Source organism: Salvia splendens, chromosome 9 (assembly GCF_004379255.2).
Source record: "Salvia splendens isolate huo1 chromosome 9, SspV2, whole genome shotgun sequence".
Classification (NCBI taxonomy): domain Eukaryota; kingdom Viridiplantae; phylum Streptophyta; class Magnoliopsida; order Lamiales; family Lamiaceae; genus Salvia; species Salvia splendens.
The window spans coordinates 10,427,005-10,454,494 of NC_056040.1; the positions used below are offsets into that span (position 1 = coordinate 10,427,005).

The 27,490-nt window shown below is 35.9% G+C and overlaps 5 protein-coding genes and 1 non-coding gene across 13 annotated transcripts; 2 read left to right on the forward strand and 4 right to left on the reverse strand.

Moving 5' to 3' along the window:
• Positions 1–1,715: 1,715 nt before the first annotated feature.
• Positions 1,716–3,748, forward strand: LOC121747260 (GDSL esterase/lipase At3g48460-like). The gene is made up of 2 exons (XM_042141267.1): positions 1,716–2,384; positions 2,999–3,748. Exons 1-2 carry the CDS (start codon positions 1,764–1,766, stop codon positions 3,506–3,508), a joined length of 1,131 nt encoding a protein of 376 aa, XP_041997201.1. The 5' UTR covers positions 1,716–1,763; the 3' UTR covers positions 3,509–3,748.
• Positions 3,749–3,858: 110 nt separating this feature from the next.
• LOC121747261 lies at positions 3,859–7,788 on the reverse strand. Its single transcript, XM_042141268.1, has 5 exons — positions 7,580–7,788; positions 6,074–6,225; positions 5,624–5,710; positions 4,532–4,690; positions 3,859–4,121 (listed from the first exon to the last, which is right to left on the reverse strand). Exons 1-5 carry the CDS (start codon positions 7,704–7,706, stop codon positions 4,020–4,022), a joined length of 627 nt encoding a protein of 208 aa, XP_041997202.1. The 5' UTR covers positions 7,707–7,788; the 3' UTR covers positions 3,859–4,019.
• Positions 7,789–10,331: 2,543 nt separating this feature from the next.
• On the forward strand, positions 10,332–10,402 carry TRNAG-GCC. The gene has a single exon. It is a non-coding gene; the product is annotated as a tRNA-Gly (tRNA).
• Positions 10,403–10,893: 491 nt separating this feature from the next.
• Positions 10,894–12,483, reverse strand: LOC121748293 (glutathione S-transferase T1-like). Its single transcript, XM_042142556.1, has 5 exons — positions 12,325–12,483; positions 12,194–12,254; positions 11,575–11,654; positions 11,332–11,467; positions 10,894–11,255 (listed from the first exon to the last, which is right to left on the reverse strand). Exons 2-5 carry the CDS (start codon positions 12,241–12,243, stop codon positions 11,222–11,224), a joined length of 300 nt encoding a protein of 99 aa, XP_041998490.1. The 5' UTR covers positions 12,244–12,254; positions 12,325–12,483; the 3' UTR covers positions 10,894–11,221.
• On the reverse strand, positions 12,332–17,312 carry LOC121748292 (surfeit locus protein 1-like). 8 transcript variants are annotated; one of them, XM_042142550.1, is made up of 9 exons: positions 16,997–17,310; positions 16,803–16,903; positions 16,359–16,597; positions 16,076–16,250; positions 15,695–15,978; positions 13,352–13,506; positions 12,990–13,048; positions 12,490–12,720; positions 12,332–12,404 (listed from the first exon to the last, which is right to left on the reverse strand). In XM_042142550.1, the coding sequence occupies exons 1-6, from the start codon at positions 17,118–17,120 to the stop codon at positions 13,437–13,439; spliced, it is 993 nt and encodes a 330-aa protein (XP_041998484.1). In that variant the 5' UTR covers positions 17,121–17,310; the 3' UTR covers positions 12,332–12,404; positions 12,490–12,720; positions 12,990–13,048; positions 13,352–13,436. The 8 variants fall into 8 exon arrangements, with proteins under 8 accessions (XP_041998484.1, XP_041998483.1, XP_041998482.1 ...); XM_042142553.1 differs by having other exon boundaries at positions 12,390–12,404; positions 12,490–12,565; XM_042142549.1 differs by lacking the exon at positions 12,990–13,048.
• Positions 17,313–18,110: 798 nt separating this feature from the next.
• Positions 18,111–26,108, reverse strand: LOC121748239 (lysine-specific demethylase REF6-like). Its single transcript, XM_042142469.1, has 7 exons — positions 24,929–26,108; positions 23,520–23,598; positions 22,645–22,712; positions 22,366–22,516; positions 21,114–21,730; positions 20,093–20,626; positions 18,111–19,807 (listed from the first exon to the last, which is right to left on the reverse strand). The coding sequence occupies exons 1-7, from the start codon at positions 25,758–25,760 to the stop codon at positions 18,339–18,341; spliced, it is 3,750 nt and encodes a 1,249-aa protein (XP_041998403.1). The 5' UTR covers positions 25,761–26,108; the 3' UTR covers positions 18,111–18,338.
• Positions 26,109–27,490: the final 1,382 nt, after the last annotated feature.

Consider the following 27,490-nt stretch of genomic DNA (forward strand, 5'->3'; position numbering starts at 1 on the left):
AATAGTTAATTTTGGATCGATTGTGATAATGTCTAGGAATAAAATCGTAAAATGAACATATATTCAGGATCAATTTTAACTTTTATTCATGATAAAAATGGACAACATTTCACGGACGGAGGGAGTGCTTCATTCCATTAAACCATTTTAAGATATAACAAATTTAAGTATAAATTAGATTTAGTGAGGATCTCATGTTGGTTATGTATAGTAACCCATTGAGATAATAAGAGAAAGATAGTTGAGTCTGGTGTTCTGATAAATTTAATTACTTTTCAATTTTTTATTTTGTCTTAAGGGTTGGTTAATCAGTTATTACAGGTTAATTAGTTATAGACTAGAGAGATCATAGGTGCATACATGAAAATCTCATTGGAACATGGGTGAAGCCATAGTCATAAATGATAAAATTATATATGAGGAAAATTTGAGAATGAGTAAATATAAGAAAATTTTAAAATTTTGCCAAATTGGACAATAAAATTGTACTACTTCAATTTAAGGTAGCCTCGCCCCTCCGGCTCAATTATTTGTGTCCTAATTTCTCTAGTGCCAAGTTCTTGTACGATATATCGAGGACAATAGTTGCATTATTATTATTATTATTATTCTCGTGCAATTGAAACCGTGAATTGCAATATTGTGGACCGTATATTAATTAGTACACGGGTTATTTAATTTAATTAGATCTTGGTAAAAGCTTATGAATATGAGACATAAATTTAGGTAAAAAGTCGTTGAGTCATTAAGTTTGGAGAGTGTAGTTCTAATGCATGTAATGGGACGCCCCAATTTCAGGTTAAGAACTACTCCCCACCGAATAAAGCAGCTACTCATTAAGGTACGAATTTGTTTCTCAACTACTCACATGAATCACCCCATTCAATTCCCACCATTTATTCCCACTCATTAAACCTCGTTCATAAATAAACAAAGTAACTTTCATTTTATGTACATTTTAATAGGACAATATCATTTTTTCAATTTAAACACGGCTAAGTACTACTGGTATATAATACTACCTCCGTCCCCAAAGAATATACACTTAGGGTTCGTCACGGATTTTAATGTAAAATTTGTAAAGTAAGAGAGAGGTAGAGAGAAAAAAAAGTAATTAAAGTATTGTTAGCGGGGAATATGTTCCACCTCAATAGAGAGAAAAGACTTTCCAAAATTAGAAAGTGTATATTCTTGTGGGATTGACTAAAAGGAAAATAGTGCATATTCTTGTGGGACGGAGGGAGTATTAAAATGGTGGATGGATATGAAAAAAATTAAGCAAATTCTTGTCCTATTTAAAATATTAGTGGAAACATATTAATTCAAGATTTTTGTATTATTGTAATGTCGTTGAAATAGAAAACAATACATTTGAGCCGCAAAATAATAATAACTTGTTTTAATTCTAGATTATAATAATAACTTGTATTAATAAATACTTACATCAAAATAATAGACTAACTCGACAATAAAACATTAGTGACACACCAAAATGCAAACAAACGTCTGACTATAACAAGGAAATAGGTGAAGTTATAGACTATCAACTCATTCTTCACAACCAGAAATTAATGAGACGGTTATGACGATCAAAAATTTTATAAAAAAAAAGAAAAAAAAGGTAGATGAATCACAAATAAAATCTCCATCACCCAGCATTGATTCCACATGCATAACCAGCTAGCAATGCTCCCATTACTCATTAATTATATAAACCTTAACCAACCACACTACCAATTTACACACACACACAAAAAAAAAAGATGGCGATAGCTCCCATCTTCTTCATCCTCCTAATCTCAACCGTTAGTTACAGCAACTTAGCTAACGCAGCAGAGCGCCCATTCAAGAACATCTACGCCTTCGGGGACTCCTACACCGACACCGGCAACACCCACTCCAACAGCGGCCCCAGCGGCTTCATGTTCGTCTCCAACCTCCCCTACGGCCGCACGTTCTTCCACCGCCCCACCAACCGCTACTCCGACGGCCGCCTCGTTATCGACTTTGTCGCGCAGTCGCTGTCGCTCCCGTTGCTGCCGCCCTACCTCGGTCTCAAGTCGCCCTCGACCACGGGCAGCGTCAACTTCGCGGTGGCTGGCTCGACGGCCATCGTCCACAGCTTCTTCGCGAAGAACAACATGACGCTCAACATCACGCCGCAGTCGATCTCGACGCAGCTGGCATGGTTCGAGAAGGTTCTGGGAGGAAGAGGGTGCAGAGACCAGAGCAGCACGCCTAAGGAGTGTGAGGCTGTTTTCGAGGACGCGTTGATTTGGGCTGGTGAGATTGGGGCTAATGACTACGCTTACAGCTTTGGATCTTCCGTTCCCTCTCAATCCATCCAAAACCTCGCCATCAATAGCGTCACCACTTTTCTTCAGGTAACTTCATATGTGAACACCTAAGGACTCTTTTTTTTTATTATTATTATGTGTACATTATTAGGAGTACTGAGCAATTAACCCGAAAACTAAATACTCCATTCATTTTGATTCAAATTGAAAATTCAAATTTGGTTCATTTTTTTTTGGATTTCGGTTCAGTTTAAAATTTTGACAAAATTCAGTTTTTCGGTTCAATATATAAAATCTAAAAACACCGAATTTATTTTAAGTACTCCGTACTTAAAACAAACTCTATTTTTGTTGGTCTATAGTAATAAATGTTAGTATGATATTTTAGCTATTATGAAGATTATAATTATTTAGATATGTTAATTGGTTGATAAGAATATATTTTTATGTTATTATAAAATTATTATCAGATTTTCAGTTTGTTTTTGGATATATTTGTGCAATTTCGGTTTTTTCAGGTTCGTTTTTGTGGTTTTGATTTCACTTTTTTGGATTTTGGGATATATTTGTGCAATTTCAGTTTTTTCAGTTTGAATTGGTTTTTTTGGGTTCGGTTTTTCGGATAATTTTTGTTGCTAAATATATCACTAGATCTGTTGAATTAAAGTTGATTGTAAAATTATGTTAAAAATATCGAACAGGCGTTGATGAAGAAGGGTGCGAAGTATGTCGTAGTTCAAGGGCTACCGCCAACGGGGTGTCTAACGTTGTCGATGTACTTAGCGCCTCCCAATGACAGGGACGGCTCTGGGTGCGTGGGCACTGCAAACAAGCAAAGCTCGAGTCACAACACAGTCCTCAAATCGAAGGTGGATGCGTTGCGGAAACAGTTCCCTCACGCGACGATTGTCTACTTAGACTACTACAACGCCTACCTCAGCGTGATCAGCAAACCCAAGAGCCACGGCATAACAGAGCCTTACAAAGTGTGCTGTGGGCACAGCGGTGGGACCTACAACTTCGACTATCTGAATGCCTGTGGTTCGCCTTCTGCCTCGTCGTGTGGCACGCCTTCTCGGTATATCAACTGGGATGGAGTTCATCTCACTGAAGCCATGAACAGGGCAATGGCTAGTGCGTTTCTCAACGAAACTTATGCTCAGCCGCCTTTCACTCATCTCTTGGCTAGGAAACACAAGTCATCAGCATGAAAAGGAAGCCCTAGTTTTCGGTTTGCAAGTTTAATTTTCTTGGCATTAATTTGATGAATTAGATGTTTTACAATAGTAGATCGACTGACATGGTTGCTGCGACTTTCTGATGATGAAATCAAGAAATTATACTAATTCACCTGTATAACTCTTTTGTGCTGGAATTCAATAAATTCGATTATTAATAAAGTGAAACTTGTTGACAAACCATCGTTTAAAAATAAATATTATTTTATTATAGTATATTGTTAGTAGTTCGTTTTTTTATGTAATTATTTATTCTATTTTTTTAGTTTATTATGAACTTCTGTCCCATTTCATAAGGGCATCAGCGTGAAAACACATCAATCTTAAACACTTAAACTTTTCATGTACTCTTCTGTAATATTCACTACCTTGTGAATACAAAAGTACTTGTAACTCATGAAGATGACTTTATACACAAGTTTCAGTTTGAAGAGGTTTCATGCTGCTCTCATTCTATTTTCATATGCATATAAACTACATGAAACTAGTATTTAACCTGTTCTTCGCCTGCCAACCGCTGCTTTTCTTCCTCAACCTGTTGAAGCAATGCTTCTATCTCTGCCTCTGTTAGACTCTCCAATCTTTTCTGCTTGCACAAGAAACTAATGTTTATGCTCATGTTGTGAAACCTTAAATTTTTCGGAACTTAAGTTCCACATCAAAATAGAAAAAAATATATGAATTGATATATGAGACTCCTGTGATAAGAAACTGTTAGTGATACATAAGAAATATGATAATTTAGCAAATAACAATATTCAAAGGATATTACTATTTGGTAGAATGTTCAGTTGGTCATTCATTTCATATGAAGGTAAGAAGGGGGGGAACTGTGCTGTCCCTATCAACTAATTGCCTGTGAAAGTTTTTGTGCTTTGTCATGGTATCTATGATTTCAGACATGCCCACTTACTACTATTCATGCCTAGAAGGCAGAGAATGAACATTGATGGAACACCAAAAACAAAAGAAACAAATGAGTTGATATAACTTCACCTGCATCACTTTGTCTTCATAGTCACGTAGCTGTTGGGCATATGTCATTTCCTTGTTTGAGACTCTGAAAATATATGTTGAAATCCATCCTATTGTAAGACCTAAAACCAGAACTAACTGAACAACATTTCCAGCCTGCAAGGGATCAACTCCAACATACTGCACAGAGTTCAGAAGGAGATAATGAATTATACTTAAACCAAGTTTGTCACACACAACAAGGAGTTCAAGAAAATAGAATTTTAAAATGGGGAGGCAGAGTCCCTGACATCCAGGTGAATACTCGTAGGGTTTTAATGATATCACTGTTCAAGCTTGGAGCTCTTTATTCAACCTTAATGAAGTTATTCAATATGATTTATCAGAGAGCTCCAGTCACTATTTGTTAAAGGAGTCGCACCTTTTGCATTATTATCTTCACGATTCCTTTACAGGGGAAGTATTTAGACAAGTGGGGAGAAATGATGAAGGCTGATAAGGATTGTTAGATATCTTCTTGCCTCCTATTAGAATTACATTGCCTTCTTTCTTTACATCCTTAATTTTATGATACCCCAAATATATGGGCTCTGTGTTGTTGTAACCTTGAGTAGGAGTTGAGGCAGTTTTTCTCCTTTTCTTTTATGGGATAGACTATTGTTCTTTGATTACTTAATGTACATTATGTATATGTAGAAATATATTTCTTGAGAATAGTATGTCAAAATGAAACAATTTCCCAATATAGTTGATGTGATCCTTTGGCGCAGAGGTTAAGGAATGAACTGTTAGTGAATTAAGTGAAAACACATGGAATTCGCCAACAACACACAGCTTGCGCTGGCAAAAAACTCTACTAAATTTCTGGGCACTTTAAACTGAGAAACATAACCCTATTTATAGACTCTGCTAAAGTCTCCAACTTGAAATAAAAAAACTAACAAACTAAAGACTCCTGTCTCCTAAAATACTAAAATTAGAAATGATAAACTAATAACTTGAGAGTCCTAAATATACTCCAACTAGGAAAAGATAATCTAAGCATACGAAGGTAAACTTGATTAGATTTGCAAAGCTGGAACAAGATGTGTATCAATATATAAGCCAGGTTACCTCCAATCCACTTTTCAAGCCAATGCCAAAAACGGTAAGCCCAACTCCTATGAGTATAACATCCTTCCTTGAATATCCAAAAGGTTTCTGCAGTAGGAAATAAAAAAAATTACCTGACATGAAAATTCCCAAGATAAAGCATTCAGATGATTTCTTAGCGACACCATCTATGATATGGTTGATAGTTAAACCATGATGGGATAAGGTATCATTTCTACTAGACCTTTAACTCTAAGTAACCTGACCCAGTGATTGATGCTTTGTCTATTTTATGTGCAATTTCTGGAGGAAAATTCTCATCAATCAAAGTGAATAATCTCTCATGGAAATACAATGTTGTATGCTGAAAATGGTGTTTGGGGAAAATTATGGAATAAAAAATTCTCATACATTAAGAATTTGAAGAGCATAGACAACAGTAAAACTTCAACTCATGGTGTCTAGACATGCCTTCTCCGAGTTTGAGGTTTCATCCTCACTTGAGTTAGAAGAACCACTGCATCTTGGGATTGTAGAAATTGATTTCTTCGACATTGAGGAGAAAGCAGATCTCTTCAGGAAAGGGGATAGTTCATGTGAGAAGACTTGAGAACATATCCTTTCTGTAAATACATTGGACATTTAAAGTCAAACTGAACAAGCAAGTAAAGAGAGTGCTGAAACTGGCAAGGAATCAATCAAACTGTTTTGTCAAATTAACAGTCATGCACACCATACTTACAAAACAAAATAAAATAACGTAAGCTAAGTATGACGGACATTATTTGACTTCAGTTTATAAAGCCAGAGTAATCTGATATTTGGGTCTCTCTATTGTTTATGTTGAGAGCAATAATCTCAGTCTTCAGTTTCCAAACTAATTAAGTGGTAGATTTTATTTCTATGAGTTCCTCCTTTATTATATTTCCCCCTTACCCAACCTGTTCTTGAGATTTTCTTCCGAGTTTGCATTTGTACCATCTTACAGATGCTTTCAGGCATTGGTTTATTCATTCTCTTTGCTTACTTCACAAAGACAGAGAAAACCATAGAGTATATTCATTGTGAGTCAAGCAGTACTCCTTTTCCCACTCTGGTGTTTCTCCCCTGGGATTTTCGGCAGAAGAGTTTTAATGAGGCTCGGTCTTAAGTGTACGGTTTGTGTACTCTAAGGTTTCTTTTTCTTCTTTATATCATTACTGTCATTTTCCATCACAGAGGGTAACATATGCATGTCTTTTGAGAGACTTACAAGCACTGCTCTGTAGTGGAGTTTCAAGTTAGATATGTAGATGATATGTTAGATGGTGTTCGACTGAGCTTATGAGCTGTTTAGCAAAGTAAGCTCCTAAATAGCTGTGAAAATAATCCAACATCTTACAAACTCCCCAAAATAAGTACTAGTACTGTACAATCTTATAAGCAACAACCAATTTATTAAAATAACCGTGGTCTATATTTCCAGCATATACTCTTCCAGTTTCATAGTATCTCTTTAAATTTCTTTCTTTAACTAGGATTTTCTTTTTCTGATTAACAATCCTTTCTAGTTGATGAGCTCAATTTCTTTGACCTTTTAAAAAGGCTTATAAACAGGAAGAGCCTATAAGCTCTCTAAATAAGCTTAGCAATCGCTCCTTGAGCATAAAGCAACAAAATTGGACCATTACTGATTTGGTTGAGGGCAAGGACCCCTAACGCACAATTCAAATCAGGCCTTTCTCGCCTCAATCTTTATAATCAACGGTTCAGTTGTATCAGATTTCTTACTGCGCTAACAAAACACAAGATTCAGTCATCCTTCCTCACTTCAGTGGCAATCAAGCGGTTCACAGTTACAATTGCCGAAACAATCGATCCATAGACCAATGAAATTAAGTATTAAGTGGAATTTAAGCTATCCTGATGTCACAAGAAATTCATCAATCCTCAACTAGAGAGAGAGAGAGCGATTAAGTGAAGTAGCAAAGAACTGACCTTTGGAGAAAAGCAGAGTCCTCGGTTGCAGGAATGGACATGTCAATAAACCCACAACAGAAATCGAGCTGTATCTGCAAAGTGAGTTGTTGTTGATATAAAGATTTGTGCATGGCGTGGAAGCCATTGCTAAGCTAGAAAAGAGTAACTGAGTTTTTTGTGGAAGTCGATATGAGGATGAATGGCGCAAAGAGTTTCAACTTTCACCCGGGTAGTGGGACCCGCCGAATACAGATGAGAAAAATCAATCGAAGTATAAATATCATCATCAATTTGAAATACTTCATCCAAGCCGCAATTTAAAGTTCCAATTTATCTTGATATGGATTTTTAAAAATTTGATCGAAAAATGATGAAAAAAAAATTAGTAGAAATTAATCTATTTTTATTTAATTTATAATAATTTAGAGTATGGTTTAATTATTTAGTAAAGTGTGAAGTCTATTCACCCAAAAATAAAAATAAAGAGAACTTTAAATTATGTACGTCCCAAAATAGTAAAAAATGAGACATTATTTTATCCTATCGGACGGATAAGTCCTAGATATAATATAATAAATATTTCATCCACCCTTGTCTACCAAATATTTTATCATTTCAATATGTCCATGATTTAAAGTTTCAATTAGCTTTTTTCAAGTTGGATTAGGAGAGGGGTAAATAAAGACTATCAAAGATCACTGTTCTGCACAAACAAAATTGAAAATACTATCATAGAGAACGATGAAATTGGAGGGTCCTAGAACACGAACTATGGTGAAACTAGGGGTGATTCGGTACTGTATACCGTACTGTCAGTGTCATACCGTATACCGTATCGAAAGTTCCGGTATGACAAAACACAATACCGATACCGTACCTAATTTTTTGATATACCGGAAATTCAGTAAGGTAGTTTTTGATACCATTACCGTACCGTGTTTTCGGTATACCGTACTTTTGCAGTATACCAAAATGCGGTACTACATACCGTTATACCTGCTATACTGGAAAAAAAATCTATTATACCCAAAATATTCAAATATACAATTCTAGTGTTCAACTACTTCAAAAAGTCTAAAACAATTAAACTTCACCACAATCAAATCTTGTTCATACAATCATTCTTTTTAAATTTTAGTATAAATATAATATAAATATATGTGGGAAACGTTAAGGTACTACTACCTCCTTAGTGTAATCATCAAACAGATCACAACCTTTGGATCATTGGATTGGATGGTTGTGATAAGCTACATATTAGTCAAGTTACATTATTACACTAAAATGTTACATTATTAGTTAAGTTACATTATTAGACTAATAATCTACTTTATTAGATGACACGTGACATTAATCTAACCGTTAGATCACAAGATCCAATAGATAACAAGTGTTTTACATGTTGAAAATGAATACATCACCCATATATATATATATATATATATATATATATATATATATATAGATGTATTCATTTCCTTTTTGTATCTTTTGTTCTATTGTCCTTTTTAATCTCAGCCCCACGATTTTGTCATCCGACGGTTAGATTGATGACACGTGTCATTTAATAATGCAGATTTTCAGTTGAATAATGCACACCGACTAAAAATGCACCATTATAGTGTAATAATGCAGATCATCACAACCATTCAATTCAATGATCCAAGGGCTGTGTATACCACGATATACCGAAGCGTCGGTATATATCGACGATTCGGTATACCGCGGTATAGGAAATCTAATACTGTTACCGTACGGAATCTTTCGGTACGATATCATACCGTACCAAAAACTACGGTATACCGAAAATTTGATATTTTCGGTATTTTTTCAGTATGATAAGTCCGGTATTTCGGTATAATTCCCCATCCCTAGGTGAAACACATGTATGCGTGAAAAGATATTCAATAGTTGCACATGGATCAACTCACCGAGCTAACCCATCGAATTTTGGATCAGGCCTCATCAAATTGCAGACTTGGGTGTGGGCTAATGAGATCAAAATTTAATCAGATTATAAATTTTTCTAAATCTAATAGACTATATAGATCAACTCGTGGGTTTCAGGCTTTCAAGACATCCCTAATGAAAGTACGTTAATTCCCCATCATACTATACGTCAAATTTATATTCTTTTCTTACTTTTTTTTCTAAAATATTCAATCCCAAAATGACTTCTTTATAAAACTTCGCCAGGTTCATATTTTATACTTACAAAACGGAATCTCTATTCCCTCATTTATAAATAAATTTAACTGAAAATAATAGTTTATATTAATACGAGTTGAATTGTACCACTAGTTTAATTACATCAAATTAAATTACTTAAATGAAGCATTTACATAAAAGACTATTTGATATGCTATGACTATATATATTATAGAAATTTAGTATACATACATACATACTAAATTTAACACCCTATTATAATGATATATGGTTCGCCTCGTCTTGTCTTGTTATGAATTTCTCTTGAATTTTCAAAACTTATTACTTATTGTTGTGTCAATTGTGCTAACTGAAGCTATGAGAAAAAAATAGGAATAGAAGAGCGTTCATATATACTCCTCGTTTATGCTTACTTATTTATTGTGCATATTTATATTTAGTATCTTTATCATTATCATATCATGGAAAATTGATAATTGACAATCATTTTAAAAATCAGACTCAAACCCGATGCTCGACTACGAGCAATTAATCATGTTCCAGTTAGAACAGCCATGTTTTGTAAGGTGAAATTATACATATATTGTAATTTAAATATCAGGCACCAGTGGTCTAGTGGTAGAATAGTACCCTGCCACGGTACAGACCCGGGTTCGATTCCCGGCTGGTGCAAAAGTACTATGATGATTACTGCTAAGTGGTTATATTGGGTTAACCCTTATATCTCATTCTTATGAAGATAAAGCAATTTCTCTGAGTACTTTTTATATTTTTGAAACTAATAATCAACTTTTCATCACTTTTCTTCGTCTTTGGGTTTATTGAGTGATTTTTAAGTGTAGATAGTCTGTGATCCTTTGAAAATCATAACATGGAATAGTTATCCTTTACTATATACTCTTCAATATATGCATGCCGCATTAAATTATTCGAGCAAAACTTTCTATTTTTAGATGACTGTCACTTGAGAAATTGATAAATTATTTTATTGGCACGTGCTACTGTCCTGGCCTAATCAAACACAAGTCATATTTTGTTGTGTTAATTTAACTCACCAAATAGGTGGATTAATTTATCGTATAGAAAATTATGATTTTAAAAGAATAAATATTAGGAAAAACATTGTTCAAACTTATTGTTGTATTCAGTGTGTTTGGCATACATAATACGCAAAGAGGATTCATTAAATATTACTCCCTCCCTCCGTCCATGAACGTGTCACATCTTTAAAAAAGACGCGTATTTGGTCTCTCAAATTACAAATTGTTTGAGTGTTCAAGTAATTGAAGAAGCAGACTAATTGTCATCCCTCATTTATTATTTTATGATACACCTGAAGAAGTAAACTACATTTTGAGCTTTCAATAGCTTGGATCTTCCATTGCTTTAGTTTGTCTCTCACCGGACCCATTATAGCATCAACTTCCTCAAAATGAGGTGCACTTGCAATCTTCACATCCTCCATCCACTTCACTACTCTCTTGTGGGGACTCAGAATACGATCTCGATCATCCTTCTCTCCAGCCTCAATCATTATCCATATCACAAACACTAAACTAAACTAAACATCCCTGAATTAATGATAATACACATTTACTCACCTCAAGTTGCATACTAAAGCTAAATCAGCAATTGTGGGCTTTGCATTTCCAAGCAAAAACGGTCCATCTTCTTGGAGCCAAAATGACTCTATTCTTGCAAGAGATGCTGAGATAAGTTTTTCGCCTTTCGCTGCTGCTTCAGGGTTCGCAGGGATTCCAAATGCCAAACATATAGTGTTGTTGAAGATAAATCCAACTGAAAAGAACAATAGTATGAGACAATAGATATAGATGTAAACTCACTAGAGCCACGGCGCAGGTTTGTGTGATGCCAATCTAGCACTGCGTGGACCTTTGCTCTCTCGCGTATATCTGCCGGGTACCTGCTCAGAAATCACTAGGTCACTATAATGGATTGTAGTTTATGCTCAAATATCATTAACTGATGTTGAGTATAGTGCTTCCACCAAATTGTGTCCCTTCTTATACAACAAACATTCCTAGATAGTGGAGTACAAATTTAGACAAGAGAGAAGAGGTGAGCATTCCAATGATGAGCAACTCCAGGAAATGCAGAAGCCAGATAGATAAGTATTGAAATAAAGATTGAATAGATATACCAAAAACGACCATTTTAATTAAGTGTGTGTGAGACTTAACTTTAGTAGTACTAGTACCTATTTTAGTATGTTTGGTTTTTCTTATCTTATATAGGAGTACTATTTACTATAGTATTTATTACTAGCTGCAGCAGCCATATTTGATTTATACAGATTATAAATAAGATATGAATCTTGAATTCTGGATAACTAATCCAATTAAAAATAGAGTCAGTATATAAAATACTAATTTCTTTGCTTCACTGGTAAGCAAATTAAGAGGAATATTGGTTAGACAAACTAAACAAAATTGACAAGTATACCTCTCAAAAAGCTTGAAATCACCATGTACAATAGCTGGAACTTGTTTCATGGGATTGAGTGCTGTAATAAGAAACTACAAATTTAAGTGGAATCGAAAAACAGAAGTGAAATAATTGCAAATAGAAGGAACCTGCATATTCGGCAGAGAGGTGTTGGCCTTTGCCTTTGCCAAGATCAATCTTAACCTCCTCAAACTCTATCCCATTTGCTCTACCATAACAAATTTATGAAAAGAAAATATGTTCATCTCATGAATAGACAAGAACAAAATGTATTATAGAAGAGTAAATGTTACTTGCAGAAGATGAGGATTGCGCGTGATGGCTGAGACAGGCGATCGCAGTAGACTTTCAGTTCCATTTTCTTCCTCCCTATACTCCGCACACAGAGCAAGAGAGAGATTTTCGTTAATTCTGTACATGATTATTAGTTTATGTGTGTATATATAGTACTCCACTTGTGTTTCTCTGCCTCTGCCACTGCCACCGCCACCTGTTTCTCTAACTAATACATATATATTCCCTAGCTAGAGTGATACATATATAAAAAAACATATTAGTAACTGTTTAATAAGAAAAATTGAATATATAAGGATATGTAAGAAATGCAGACTTCGTATCAAAGTATGCATAAATAAGACTTTTTCAATATTGTTTGATAGAAAAGAAATTATTTAAATTTATATAATTAGATAACAATAGCTTAAATTGATAAACTGATTGGTTATATAAATATGATTAAAGTTATAATTTTGGCAATATTAAAGCATAAGGGTCGGCTTTGAGTTAAGCTTACATGTGATATCAAACAATTAGAAATGTCCAAACTGCTCTGAGGCAAACCAAATGCATTTACTGCAATCAACCAAATAATGCAAAGTCGTTGTTTAGTCATGTTGGACTTTTCTAAATTTAAAATAAAGATTTATGGTAATACTACAATTCGATCTCGAAAAATAGGAGTTTACCAAAAGATTCAAAACTATTTATGTTAGTGATGTATTAAGACTGGAAACATCCATGGCAAAGCTTTTATCAGCCAATTAACAATGGAAACAAAATTTGCAACTTAAATTTTGCAGGAGCTTTATCGACTATTTGCTGCTTCTCAAATTTATTCCACCAACTGCAGCAAGCAGCAGTAATATCATATCATACCGGTGTTTCTATTGTGTTTGGGCAACAAAGTACAAAGCGCCATTTGTCGAGGTTTGAGGGTGCGGACAATAATGAAAATGGTGCGCTATCTTCTGCTCCTCCTTGGTTTGACTCTCTGAATAGCCATGATAGTTACTGCAGCTGAAAGAGAGTACCTGCACACACATCTATATTAGCGCGATAGAGATATAGTGCAGTTTGGCAGTCATTTCATAAAGTCGAGGGAGGGCTCTTTGCTATGACAAATACATAGCAGTTTCATACCATATAGCAAGATAAATCCACCAATATCACCTACAAGTAAATTTCTATTTCAACTTCAGAGACATTTCGTTCTTCCTTTTTATTCCCATTCTTCCACTGACATTGTTAAGATGCATGATAATCATGAACAGAAAAGAAGCAACAAGGAAGTTCGTAAGAGGCAACATGAATAAAGAGGGAAAGAAACAGGGAGTGTCATAACAGTCATACACCAAAAGAAGAATTATGTAGCAACTAGCATGTCACCTATATCAATAGCAAATTCATTTGTTTAAAGAGAAAAAGCTAGATAACAGCCCACTGCATGCCTTAAATACATGCTTAACAGAATCAACATAGCAGTCCTATGAACATAAGTAGCTAAGAACATATTGTGCGTCATGGAATTCATGGAAGGAAGAGTGCTGCATAAAGGACACCACAAGTATCCCAAAAGGTATACACGGATCAATTATTGCCTCAACCAATCCAATTCAAAACAAACTAACGTAAGATTGGTCATGAACTATTTCATCGAACGGAAGTTATAGGAGATAGCACTACAATGATCATGACACCTCTAAATAAACACTTAAGTCCTTGCATATTTCTAGAATACTGTTGCTCCTTTCAACAACTAGCTGGTGACTTCAATCCCTATTTTTAGACTGCTCTTTGCACTTAAAATCTAAAACTGTGGTGAAAATGACATGACAAAAAATGACAAGAAGTTACGAATATGTATAATTACATAATCCCAGATTTAACATCAATTAATAAAACTATTGAAATGTTTATAAATAATAATTTATTTTTTGTTGAGCAGGATATTTATATTTTTTAAATAAACTATATGACTATAAATGTTAACATTTTCTTATAATACACTTACATGTGGAGAATAAACTATATGACTATAATACATTTTCTAAAGAGATAAACTATATGACTATAATACATTTTCTAAAGAGATACACTATATAGATATTTGCTAAGTTGCAAATACCTAATGGAGAATTGTATACATTTTTAAGCTTCCTAAGTCACATACATATGAGATGTTAGTAGGCACATGAACATCATGATCTATAACACTCTATGATTTTTATAGGCCAAATACTCAAATAAGTTCCAAAGTATCACCCATTTTTGAATTATCTCCTAAACTATACTTTAATCAATTAATTACCCAAAGTACAAGAAACTATGTAAACATATACCCAGAAATTTTTTTCGGGCTTTCTAGGATCATTGTGAATTTAATGTGGAAATACATGTGTAAAAAATAATATTTAAATGCTATGTGGGCTCAAATTTTCATACTTTTTCATTACAGCCTCCAAGCAACATCATTTAAACTTACGATAAGACAGTTCATTTTGCGCATGTACTCCATATCCAAGCCAAATGCGCAACGATTATAATCAACATTCAACTATTGAAAATTTGACTGTACGTGGATTTGCATAGTTTCAATTTGGATATTAATTGGTCCTAGTTGATAGTTCAAGATAGATTTTCTAAAAAGGGTGATAATTTAGCATATATGAGTATTCGGCCATTTTTATGCAACAAATACCAATGTGTGATGGAGCAATTTAATTCATTATATGACAACATTTTTTTGCATATAACACGACTAATATGATTAAACTTCATTCAATAAAAAAAACCATTCAAAAAATCAAGGATAATTTAGACTCACGTACACAGTGAAAGTGCTTTTACTCCTTCAATTGAAAAAAACATCTATTTAACTTCTACTACTTCACAATTTTGCAACTCTTTTTCTACAATAAGCACTTTTCCAAAGAGTGGCTGAACATTCCCTCAATTTTTATGCTTACATACACACCACCAAGACTAGGTAAAACGTATTTTTACAATCAGAAGCGATTAGACACAAAATATGATGAAAACAAGCTATGAACTGGGTTTGGCAAACATTAAAAGAGTTGCTGACTGACCTATTCAAAATAAGTGAGCAAGATACTAAAACGGCAATAGAACAAAGCTAATGAAAAGACAGTCATCATGATGCAGCAAGTAGATAGTGATCTGCGTGCAGATATTTTTAAATACAGGAGGGATGATAAATACCATGTCAGTACGTAATTAAGATGGTCTTGCGGCATCCTAGAGGTTTGAATTAGCATATTATGATCCTTTTGTATGGGATATGGACTTCGGGGATTAACATGTTCATTGATCTCTTCAATATAGAGTGTTCTTTCTGGAAGTCCACAAGCATCAGCAAGCGCTGGAACATCCACATAAAACCACTGGGCGGCATTAGGATCATTTGAGGGAACAAAATTGCTCGGCTTCTCACTGCCACGTATAACACCAATGACTTCAACAGGGATGACAGATGGAACATGCTCCTATCAGATTAAATATACTTTGATGTCATACATGGACATCGTCCAATGACATTGATAATAAAAGGTGAGGGAAGTGTAGTTAGTAGTTACAACTTACAGCCTCAAGATCTTTATGCTTAACAGACCCAAAACGCCACCAGGAAGTGGTAGGACTCTCTTCAGTTGAGGTGGGTGCGCTACTATTCTGAGGTTCATCTTCTAAAGAGTTTAAAGCCTTGTCCCTCCAACTCCGCGGAACCCATCCTCTATTTACCAGTATAGGTGATTGTATACTGCAAAAGGTTTAACCAGAGCTAAAGAAACAGAGCATAATGTATAGTTAACCCATCAAAGAACAACTGATAATCATCATACAATCAAGAACGCATGGGTAATGCTACCTTTCAGGATCACCAGGGACTGGAATAAGAGGAGTTATCACATAGTATCCAGTTTCAGTCACACCAGAAATGCTCCTGGAACGTGGGCCTACATAGATAGACTTCTTCTCATCAAAAACCCCTTTACACTGCACTTTCCTGAACTCCAGTGAATCCGTGTTCTGAGTAGAAGCCACAATCTCATTGGCCTTAAGAGGTTCATTTGCAAGTCTACTCTGCCTATAATCTAGCAACTTTATCTGTACAAGGCAACCAAAATAACTAATAACAGAATACCTATAGCAGATCCATAAGAGAAGCTAATTGCAACACGGGGAAACTCAAAAACCATGATCAACAAAATTCATTGCCTTCATTGCAGTCAAACATTTGCATCATACAGTACTATTATGAGAATTTTGAACAACAAATAGTCGAAAGAGATATTCAAACAAAGAAATTAACCTTGTCATGTCTTCTGAAGATTTGCCAAGTGCCAAGACCAAAAGTGATGGCTCCCGGTATGAAAAGGAACAGCTTTGACCATGTCCACCTGCCTATTTCCTCTGAAATAGATATAAATCAAAGAAAATATCTCCCTAGAATAAGTCCTTTTCGCAAAATGGGAGCATAATTGGAGTAAAAGATAAATGTAGAACCTTGGTCTCTTAGAGGAAGAGTGGAGAAGGCAGGTGCAGAGGTGGAGATTAGGGATGAGTGCGGGATCCTCTTTGAGGGGATTAAGCGCAGCCGAAGATTCCTACAGATGGAAGCCGCTGCCATGTCAGAGATGGTGCGGTTAGCATCAAAGTTTCAACAGCCTTACAAGGGTTTTTGCCTGCTGACTATTGAGCAGAAGAGACGCTGTGACCGGTAAGCTTGCGACGCTGGAAGGCGGTACGCGGCGAGGCTGGCTGGGTATCAGTGTCACACTTTTTGGGTATTTAATTTGTAAATGTGATTACTCTTTCACACGAGCCCATAATTGATTAATAGAATGGTTCATTTTTATCTTTTCTATTCTTAAATAATTGTTGCAAAGAAAGAACAATTTAGAAAAAAAAAATGTCTTCAAAATAAACATGAATTTAAGTATAATTAATTTAAGGTTTAGGATTCATAAATATGTTAAATTTTTGGATCAAATTCTGGTCATTTTATAATTATAAGAAATAGTCAATTATTGTAATCTTAAATTTTTCTCCTTTCGCATGACAAAAATCCAGCGTGCTACGTGTCAGAATTTAATTAGGTACATGTCTAAAAATTAAACATGTGTCTGACTAAGTATATTAAACGATATTGTTTAAGTAACCTAACATTTTGTCCACGTGGTATTTCTTTAGTTTGCCACGTCATATATAATTTCCTTCAATATGAGTTTATCAGATAATTAGATGTTTTGTTATTTGCCATAAAGAAAAATAATACAACTATGTTGAAAAATCTCGAATATAAATACAACTCAACTAAGTTAGAATGGAGAGAGTTAGAATGGAGGATGTACGTAACAACATATCTTAATTTAGTCTATCAGTGTAACAAATGCATAATCGAATAGAGTCGTTGAATCATAGTCTACATGCGTGGTATTCTTCTCACGGAACCTGCTACATCAATCTCGGCTAAAGATTTTAAATAAAATTTATAAACTACGTTAAAATTTGAATAAATCACTAAAATTTGGAACAGATTCCCTTGTGATCCTAAAAATTAACTAAAATCAGCAAACAAGCAAAATATTTTAAAGGTAAGAACAAGTTATGGGCCCTGTTAAAAGGTGAAAACTACACTGGGGAGATGAATAAACAGTTGCACAAGAACGACTGCAGACGCAATGCTACAATTTCTGCTTTTGCAGAGAATAAAAATACTTTTTTGACATCAAAGCAATGGCCTAAGTAAGCTGATAAATCGGCCCAAAAATCATCCGAACCCCCAATAATTGAAAGAAACGAAATAAGAGTTACAAAGTCTAGGCTACCATCTGTTAAATGAGAATTATCCCCTGGCTTTCTTGGGAGCATGGCCTGTCTTGCGCTTGTGGCGGCTAAAATCGGACACAAAACGAAAGGTCTGACCACACCCAGCCTCGGTGCAGACATACGGACGAGCCCCTGTATGAACACGGATGTGTTCCGTACGAGCCCACGCCCACTTGAATGTCATCTTGCACCCTTTCCACGGACATTTCAGAGGGCGATCCTCCATGTGAACGCGCCTGTGCTGCACAAGATACTTGTGAGAGAAGAATTTTTTCCCACATCCTTTCACAGGGCAGATGTTTTTCTTATGTAAAACGAGCTCCTGTTTTGAGCAGAAACTCATTGCGCATCCCTCAAAATCGCATGCGTACTCTGCTTCCTCATCCCTCGTTTTGCCTTTGTTAGAGCTGGTCGGTGCCTTTCCTGCTGGAGTGTTCTTTGTTGTCGTATCTCTTTGCTGCTTCTTCACCACTGGTTTTGGTTTGGTCATTCTGGCTCCTGAATCTTTGGAAGGTTTTTTGGTTCTTTTCCTGAGTCGTGTGCTAGGCCCGCCTTCCATCTCATCTACGTTGTGTGAGTTGGACTCTTCTGTCTTGCCTTTCTTTTGATTTTTTGCGGCATCAGAAGTCTCTTTTTCCTTTTGCCTCGCTCTCAGATTGCTCTTAATCTGCTTCCAGGATTTACTCAGAGGATACTCTTCTTCTAAAGAGTCATATTCATCTTCAAGATTCTCCTTCTTCAGTCTCTTGGTTCCATGCTGGAGTTGAGACTTTTCAGATGATTCATCTTGATTTTCTACCTCAGGAGTATCTTCTTTCGGCATTCTGGATCCATGTTTTCTCTTAATCTTCTTGTGGCAATAAAAACTTCTACTTTTATCCGATTTTTCAGCTTCCGGAGATTTTTCTTCCATGAATGAGCAGCTTTCAGCATTACTCGTCTTCTTTCTACTAGTTTTACGAACTGCAGACAATTTTCCAGCGGCTAGGCTGCTACATTCTGATCGTCTGACATATTTCACATCAGGTTTGGTCCAGGAAGCAATGGCCGGCTCCTGCTCCTGCTCTTGTGAATCCTTGTTGACCAGCAGTGGATGAGCCTGATTCGACATCCAGACTTTTCCACACCATTTTCCAGCAACAATTATCTTCCTTTGCCTTCCCAAAACTCTTCCTTCCAGCTCACCCTCAGATGTGGATCTATCAGTTGTTGAACTGCGCCCAAAGGCATTGTATATAACAGAGTTGTAATGCATTTGTTTGCTGTAAAGAGGAGAGCGGCTAAGATTGGCACTGTAGAATAGGTTGAGGCCCATTTTCACAGCCCAGTCTCCATTGCCGTGTATTGCATTCTCACTTTCTAGAGCTCGTCGTAAAATTTCTTCATCCTCATCTGTTGCCTCCCGAAACGAAACTTCATTCCAGATGTAATCACTATTTAGTTCTTCTGCAACTTTCTTGGCCTGTGATTCCAACTTTGGATAGTCTGTATATTGGGAAAAGACTAACAGATCAGGGGATGCTCGTAAAGACTGATCAAAATAAATTGGGAATAATCTTAAATGATAGTCTATATCTAATTATCCTTTTTAGCCATCATAATCATCACGAGAACTAATTATACAGGATAAAACTTCTTATTCATTTGCACTAAGCATATATGACCACTTGTGTGATAAAAGCATATCCAGACCCGTTTATTTTAATTCGTACAAGCAGAGCATATGAAAATATTTAGGCATCACTTCACATGTGATCTGCAAAACCTCACCTGGATGGCAGACAAGAAACACATCAGCTCCACCAAGCTGACTGAGCCGCTGGCACACTTGCATAGCATGCTGAAGACAGAAGACATGCAAACGAGAAGAGTCTTCATCTAGTCTTGGAACAAAAGGCATAGTTGTGGGCTGTTGTGGTGCTAAACCACTTCTAGGTGTTCCTACAGCTTTACAAGTCAAAGAATCAGGGATGTCAAATTGAGGTTCTGTCTGATGTCTACTAAACCTATTGGTTAAAGAATTTGACTCGATCATTGAAGAATTGTTTCTATCAAACTCATAAGAAATTTCTTTCCTGCAGTTGATCTTTGCTTCAGTTTTCTCACAGGCATCTCCATATCTAAAGTCATCAGATTTACTAGTTCCACAGCCTTCAATGGGATCATTATTAACCTCACAATCTTCGTCCTCAGAGTCCAAGGAGCCACCGTACGCCAAAGCTAATAGGCCCAGAGAAGAGGGCTCATTACGAACGTCACTATCAGAAGCAGAACGATTATTTTGGCTATTCATATGCATCAATCCTGCAAATGAACATAAAAAAAATTACAGGAAACAATAAGTTGCTTCTATATTAATTTCAAAATAAAACATGAAATCCTGCATAATAATAAATTACTTGGTCTTCTTACCTTTCATTCTCAATATTATTTTTTCAAATCAAATGCAGTAAAAAGCATACAAAGCCTTCAGATCTATTTAAAGAAAGGTAATTGGCAGTGCATTGTTATGTAATGACTAAACAGTAGTAGTATCATGTTATTCAAACACGCTTGGGTGATCATATAAGACTAGGTGTTTGGAGACCAAAGCACATATGCATGCAATAAAGTATTAAATATGTTCTGATATTTCCACGTATATGATCATAGAAATCCTGTAAACAGGTAAAGAAAATTGACCACACTCTTGTACTAACAATGAGATAAGGAAAAATTCAGCTGATATCTGTAAGCGAAATAAAACATTAAAGCAAAGAACGTTCTACTAAAATTTTCATATAGAACATACCTAAAGAAAGATTTGTGTTAGCACCCTCGTTATCACTTTCTCCCAAATTCTGAAGTATGCTGTAATCAGCTGACATTAGGTACTGCACAGTTACTTCCTTCGGTTGAACAATGGCCACACATGCAAAACATAAAATCCCACAAGTGACACATGAAAAAAGTCCTTGCTGACATTGAGAAGCTTTCTTTGATGCAGAGTATTGTTGCTCTGCATCTGGAGCTGGTGAAGGAATGTTAATACCAAACAAAGAAGAAAATGTTCTTTTATTAGCCACAGAACTCCTCGCTTGTTTTGGGCTCTGACTCCTCTCTAGTGTAGATTCATCATGAGAACTGAAGCCTGTATTCCTCAACTCCAGATCGGGACTGCATAAGCTGGGGAACAACTTGGATTTGGTTGTTGGCTGAAACCCAACCACCGTCTTGGAACGAAATGAGTAACTCAGAGCATTTTGGGGAAGAAGCAAAACGGATGATCCTTGCCCAAGAGATCTGAGCATATCATTGTTCTGTATCATGTCCTGAAAAAATTGTTCTTTGATCAATGTTTCACCTTCACCTCTTTTCCTATCCCTTAGGCGAGAACTCCTCGGTTCCACTGCAATGCTCTTTGGCACACTGCGTAACATATGTACAAAATGAAGAAGGAATTAAATTCACACTTCGTAATAAACAACTAATGGAACTTTGCTACATGATGTAATAAGAGAACTATATTCAACTTGCTATTTTAAAGTGGCTGCAGAAATTTAAAAACCATCTAAGTCTAAACAAGACAAAGTTGTGTGATCTATAATGATGATTGACCTAATGCTGCCCTGTAGTTGGTATCATTCAGATACCTAGATCCCAAAGTGCCTATAGACACATTCATGATAGAACATTTTATACAATAGAAGTGAAGGTGAAAATAATAAGATTGTAAGGTGATGATGATGATGATGATGATGATGATGATGATGATGATGATGATGATGGACCGACTGGGGAGTTAAGAGGACCAAGACACAAATATGCTGAAAATAAAGCCCAGTTGACCATAGAAAACAGGTTGTAACTTATAAGTACAAAAGCACTTCTTCAATCTCAACATGCACAAACACACACACGTGATTGGTACAATAAGTCAGAAATATTTTAAACAATTACTCAAAAACTAAAAACTATGTGACCAAGCCTGTAAGGAATAAACATTCAGGACAAAATAGCTAAACTCAAACAAAAAAGCATTCAATTTCAAGGAGAAAACAAACCTTGAGCATAACGAAAGTGCTAGGTCATAGAGTAACTGAAAATGAGAAACCATTGGAGGACAATTTATAGCTGCCCTACGAATTGCGGCTTCTTTTGCAACCCTCAACCATTCTGGAGTAGCAATATTTGCAGCTTCTCCACAATTGAATCCTAAAATTGATATATCAAATAGGCAAGTTAAGTATGTCTCTATAATCATGAATATCTTTATGTGCAGTAAAGTGAGCAAACTTGATGGATAAATACTGGAAGAGGACAAACTCTGATGAGTGCCTTACCGTGACTGAACCCTGAGTGATAAGCCCTTGGGAAAGTGACTACAAACTCTCCGGCATTTTGAACCAGCCTAAATCCACAAGCAAACATGCATAAGTATGACTCCAATGTAACCACTGACTGGAGGAGTAAAGATATCATGACCATTAATTGGTAGTAAACAGCCATACAATTGAGTTATTACTGTTTAATTATTTATCTTTTGGGGAAACTAATTAATTTACTGAAGTGTTATTCAAGTAGTGAACATTCCTTCAGCTGGAGGTATTAGGCAGTATACAACTTCTCCCTCCGTTCCATCATAAGTGATTTGTAGTAGGAGTATTAATTTTTGTGACGTCCCATCTACTTTATTCTCTCTCCCCTTTATTCACTCTTTACTTCTCTACTTTATTCTCTCTCTTCTTAACTCTTTCACATCACTTTCTTATATCTTGTGCCCAATCGTTGAATTAGTGGGCTACCAGTAAGGCTCTGTTAGCTAGGCCGTTTGGTTTAGTTTTTAGGTTCCCCAGAACTGCTGGCAAGGTGTTATGCATGATAGAAATAAAACTAAAGGTCTTGTTAGTAAGCTAAGTCCTCAAGAGTACTTACATTCTTTTATCACACACCTATGTTCAATATATTCTACAAATAAAATAGTACTATAATCTAACCTAAGAAAAAACACATACCTAAACGCCAGGGGTTAACAAAACTAAATCCTTCTCCTCGAATAAGAACACAAATCATACTCCCTAAACAGTAAGGGCATAAAAACATGGAAGACTAGACATGCCATTGCCTATTCACTGTCATTGTTTTTCTTTGTAAGAACTAGGAATATTCTTCTATTGACATTAAATGATACACAGGAATACAGAGCAAATACAGTTACCTGCAGCACGGAACACCAGCATTAAGAAGCACTTCCGGGGACATGACCGTGGTCTTCTCACCAAGAGTAGCAAAAGTAACTGAAAGAAAATGCACGTGTAAACTTTATATGGAGATTTAAACCGAGCTCCAAATACAAAACAATCTGATTTTTAAGAAAAGATATTGTCAGTTAAAAATTTAATTGACCTTCAGAGAAAAATCAAAAGGGCAAATAGCAGTTAAAAATTTGTAACATTTGTGAATACGCTTCATGAGTGTCATCTCTCATTCATTCATTAATCATAACAGCTAGAACTTTCTTTCTAAATCACTTTCCTTCAGGCCCTTGGCCCACTTAAGTGGACAAACCAACACAGTTAAAGGTATCACTCTGTTGTAATATAGAGCACCAACAACTATAAATGAAGAAGCAGCTACTACCATACTATTAGGTGGCTACTACAGTGGCCAGCAAAAGACCATTCATTGATCAATGTTCTTTTTGGGACAGATGCAAAAGTGCTTCTTTCCATTCTACAAGCCATTGGGGGGGGGGGGGGGGGGGGAGGGGGATGGTGCTTAAGAAACTGATGCTGAGATAGATAGTAATTCACAGTTAGTGGTGCTCAAGAAACTTGGGAAGTGATTTGTTTCCATTCCACTCGAGTATCCATTTATCATTTCTGAGAACATATGGCACAATTCATAGTTCACATACAGTAATCAATAAAGATTAAAGATACTTGCAGATAAGGAAAAAATCGCTCTAAACTGGCCTCATTTATCACTTTAGTATATAGAGCAAGTAATCTAAATTTATAAATCCTAAAGCATTTCCCGAAAGAGGTGTGACTACATATTCTAAATTTAGAATACAATGAATAGTTTTGACCTGGCTAAACATAAAACAATGACAAGAAGGAGCCTAGTCAGTAACTGTCATTTACCTTTTAAGGAACAAAAATTAACTAATTGACAAATGAAACTGGAACTGGATATAAATTTGTTCAGGTCCTACCAAACCAAGCTGGTTAAGCCTTAGTGCCTTACCATCAACTTTTTTACACAAAACCTACCAATTGAGCATTACTCAGAAAGTGACATCTAATATGTAACATCCTGTAGTAACTGAATGAATATTAAGTAATCTGTCAAACACCTGGACACATCATTCTAAGATATGCATCATGCATAGGTTCGAAATTGACTACAAGAAAACTATTATGCCATATCATATGTTCTTAATGCAAGAATACAAGATCATATGCCGACACTGTTGTCAGCTGATGCACCTATTTATAGTTACTATCTCAAGAACTTTACCTAATTTGAGCAGAATACAGTGATTTTGTGCGAGCAAAAGCAAATACCAAATTAAAGCAGCCTTAAGTCTGCATGAAGCCGTAAAAGTTAAAACCATGTTGTTACCTAGAGGATTGATCTCTCCACCATATCCATGCTCCCTAATTACTTCCTCAAACGCAACAGCTGCCTCCTTGGGCACGCCATACCATGTCTTCCCAGAGCCGAGATGTAAATAGTTCATGCTATGCAAGTCATGATCCTCAACATGCCAGGCAAACCAACTAAACATCATAGCTACATAAACCATAGGCGAAGTCACCCCCGGTATCTCCTCCTTCATAAACCTCAACAGCGACAAATTCTCCCTCGGCAATCTCCTCATATTCCACTCAGTCTCCCCAACCGTCATCGCCCCCTCGCTCTTCTTCCCTCCGCCCTTGTTCACCACAAAAGCCGACCCGGGCATGTCATTAGCGTACTCCACCGAAAGGGGCTTATCAACCATTGCGTTCCAGTAGAGGGTCTCAATGTCCAGAGCACTCAACACCTTCTTCGCATACTTTTTCAGATGATTCTTCTCGAAATTTCTCGCCTTGGCTTCGAATTCAGCCAGGGTGTACCTTTCCCCACTCTGCCACACGGGTTTCTGGGCAGGGCGGTGCTTCCTGGGGCAGAATCCGACTTGCTGCTGCCGTGTGGTGAAAGTGGGGCCCGATTCGGAGCGGGCGACGAGGGATTTGTTCAAATTGGAGACAACCGTTTTCCTCGGAGCAGCAGGGACAGGGGGAACTATCTTGCAGATACCATACTTGGAGGCCTCCTTCTCAATTTTAAAAATGTAGGCAATTGGATCTTGAAACTCGGCGAGAGAGGGATGGTACTCTGGAGCCACCGCCATCGATTTCAGCCATGGAGAAACCTCAATATTCCCAGCAGCACTCGACTCCACAGCCATTGTAAAACCGAACCGCACAAAAGAGTGAAGAACTTGCTTCGACAATCACACAAACTCACCCAGAAGCAAGTAATCGCTCAACATTTGCATATGCATATGTGTACAAGAGAGATCTGAAGGGTTCATGAAGGAAAAGAGGAATTAAAAAGAGAGGATAGAGCAGTGAAATGATACTTGTTGAGAATCTCTTGTGCTCTATTTTTCCATTGTTCTGAGGTGGGGTTTCGTTTTTGTAGTGGTCTTTTTTATTTTTTCGGAGTTTTTTTTTTCGCCTCTGTTTTTGGTTTTGGGGTTTCCTCTTTTCCTCTGTTTTCAGGGTGAGAAATGAACAGAGGAGAGAAGGAGTGGTAAAAGGGTGGGAAGCGGAGAGAGTTAAATGAGTCAAATACCGTTTACTATTTACCCCTTTTTCTTACTCTTTTCTTTTTTTTTCTCAATCTTATTCAATTTAATCCGGGGTAGTTTATTTATGATAAAAATGCATCTTGAAATGCAAGTACTTTATGTTTTTCTTCAACGTAAATATGCCCTAGCATATGTAATTGCTAATAAATATGTTCCGACTTAAATTATAGTAATTGAAATAAATATAAATGATACTCCATCTCTCACCCAAAAAGTCACATTATTTTTTTTGCTTTATTTCGGGCTCTTTGTCGCAAGCTAGTTAATGCATTTCTTTTGAGCACGAGATTTAAAGAATTGATGTTTAAAAGTTAAATAAGAGAAAGATGGATAAATACTATAGTTTTTGCCCAAAAAAATTGAACATGTAGCTTGGGACAATAAGAAATGGAATACAAAGCAAGTAGCTTGGGAGTTGGGACGGAGGGAGTATTTATTTATTAGTATTTCATAAGCAAATTACTTACTTTATCTCAAGTATATATTGCTAGGGCACATTTACATTAATAAGAAATAAATTATCAAAACATAATAAGAAAAAGCTTCCAAATAGATAGAATTATCTATATTACAAAACGGATCCTAAATACTCCATATACCTTGGAGGTTGAGGTGTGACGTAATAAATCCTGCTACTTTGATTTATGATACCAATTGATTCTTATTTATTATTGAATCTACTAATAAACTGGTGTTGGTCTGTTGCAAGGGTTAGTGCAATATACACAATTTGAAACCTTTTGAAAAGGATTTTACTCTTCCTGTTATAATAGTAGTAGTCGGATATTTGACAGTATATCGGTAATAAAATTTGGTACTGGAAAATCAATTTCAACTGGTCAAATTATCACTTGTCAATGTGAGGATTCATTCAGTAATAAATGAATATTGAAATGTTCAATATTGTCTTACTAAAAAGTCAATTTGAGCACTTAGTTGAATTATTGCCTAGTCAGTAGTAAACGCTTACTGAAAATATTTTAAAGCAATGATGTGCAAGTGTGTTGAAGATGATGACAGTTCAATATTACAATATCACAATATTTGGTGGATAAAAGCAATACGGAGTACATTATATTTATGTGGTTTGAGTTATGTTATTTCTTGGCAAATGAAATAAAAATAATTATAATAATATTTTAAATCGGTGCAAAGTGAGAATTGAAATTACTATAAGGTTTATAGGTTTATCCTCCTATCACCAAATTGTTTTAAGATTGAACATTATAGACTTCTATCATGATATCAGTGCAAGTCACCAATTGTGAGTCAAATTTAACTAACTGTATATCTAGATTGAAACTAAAAAAATGACTGATCCAAGC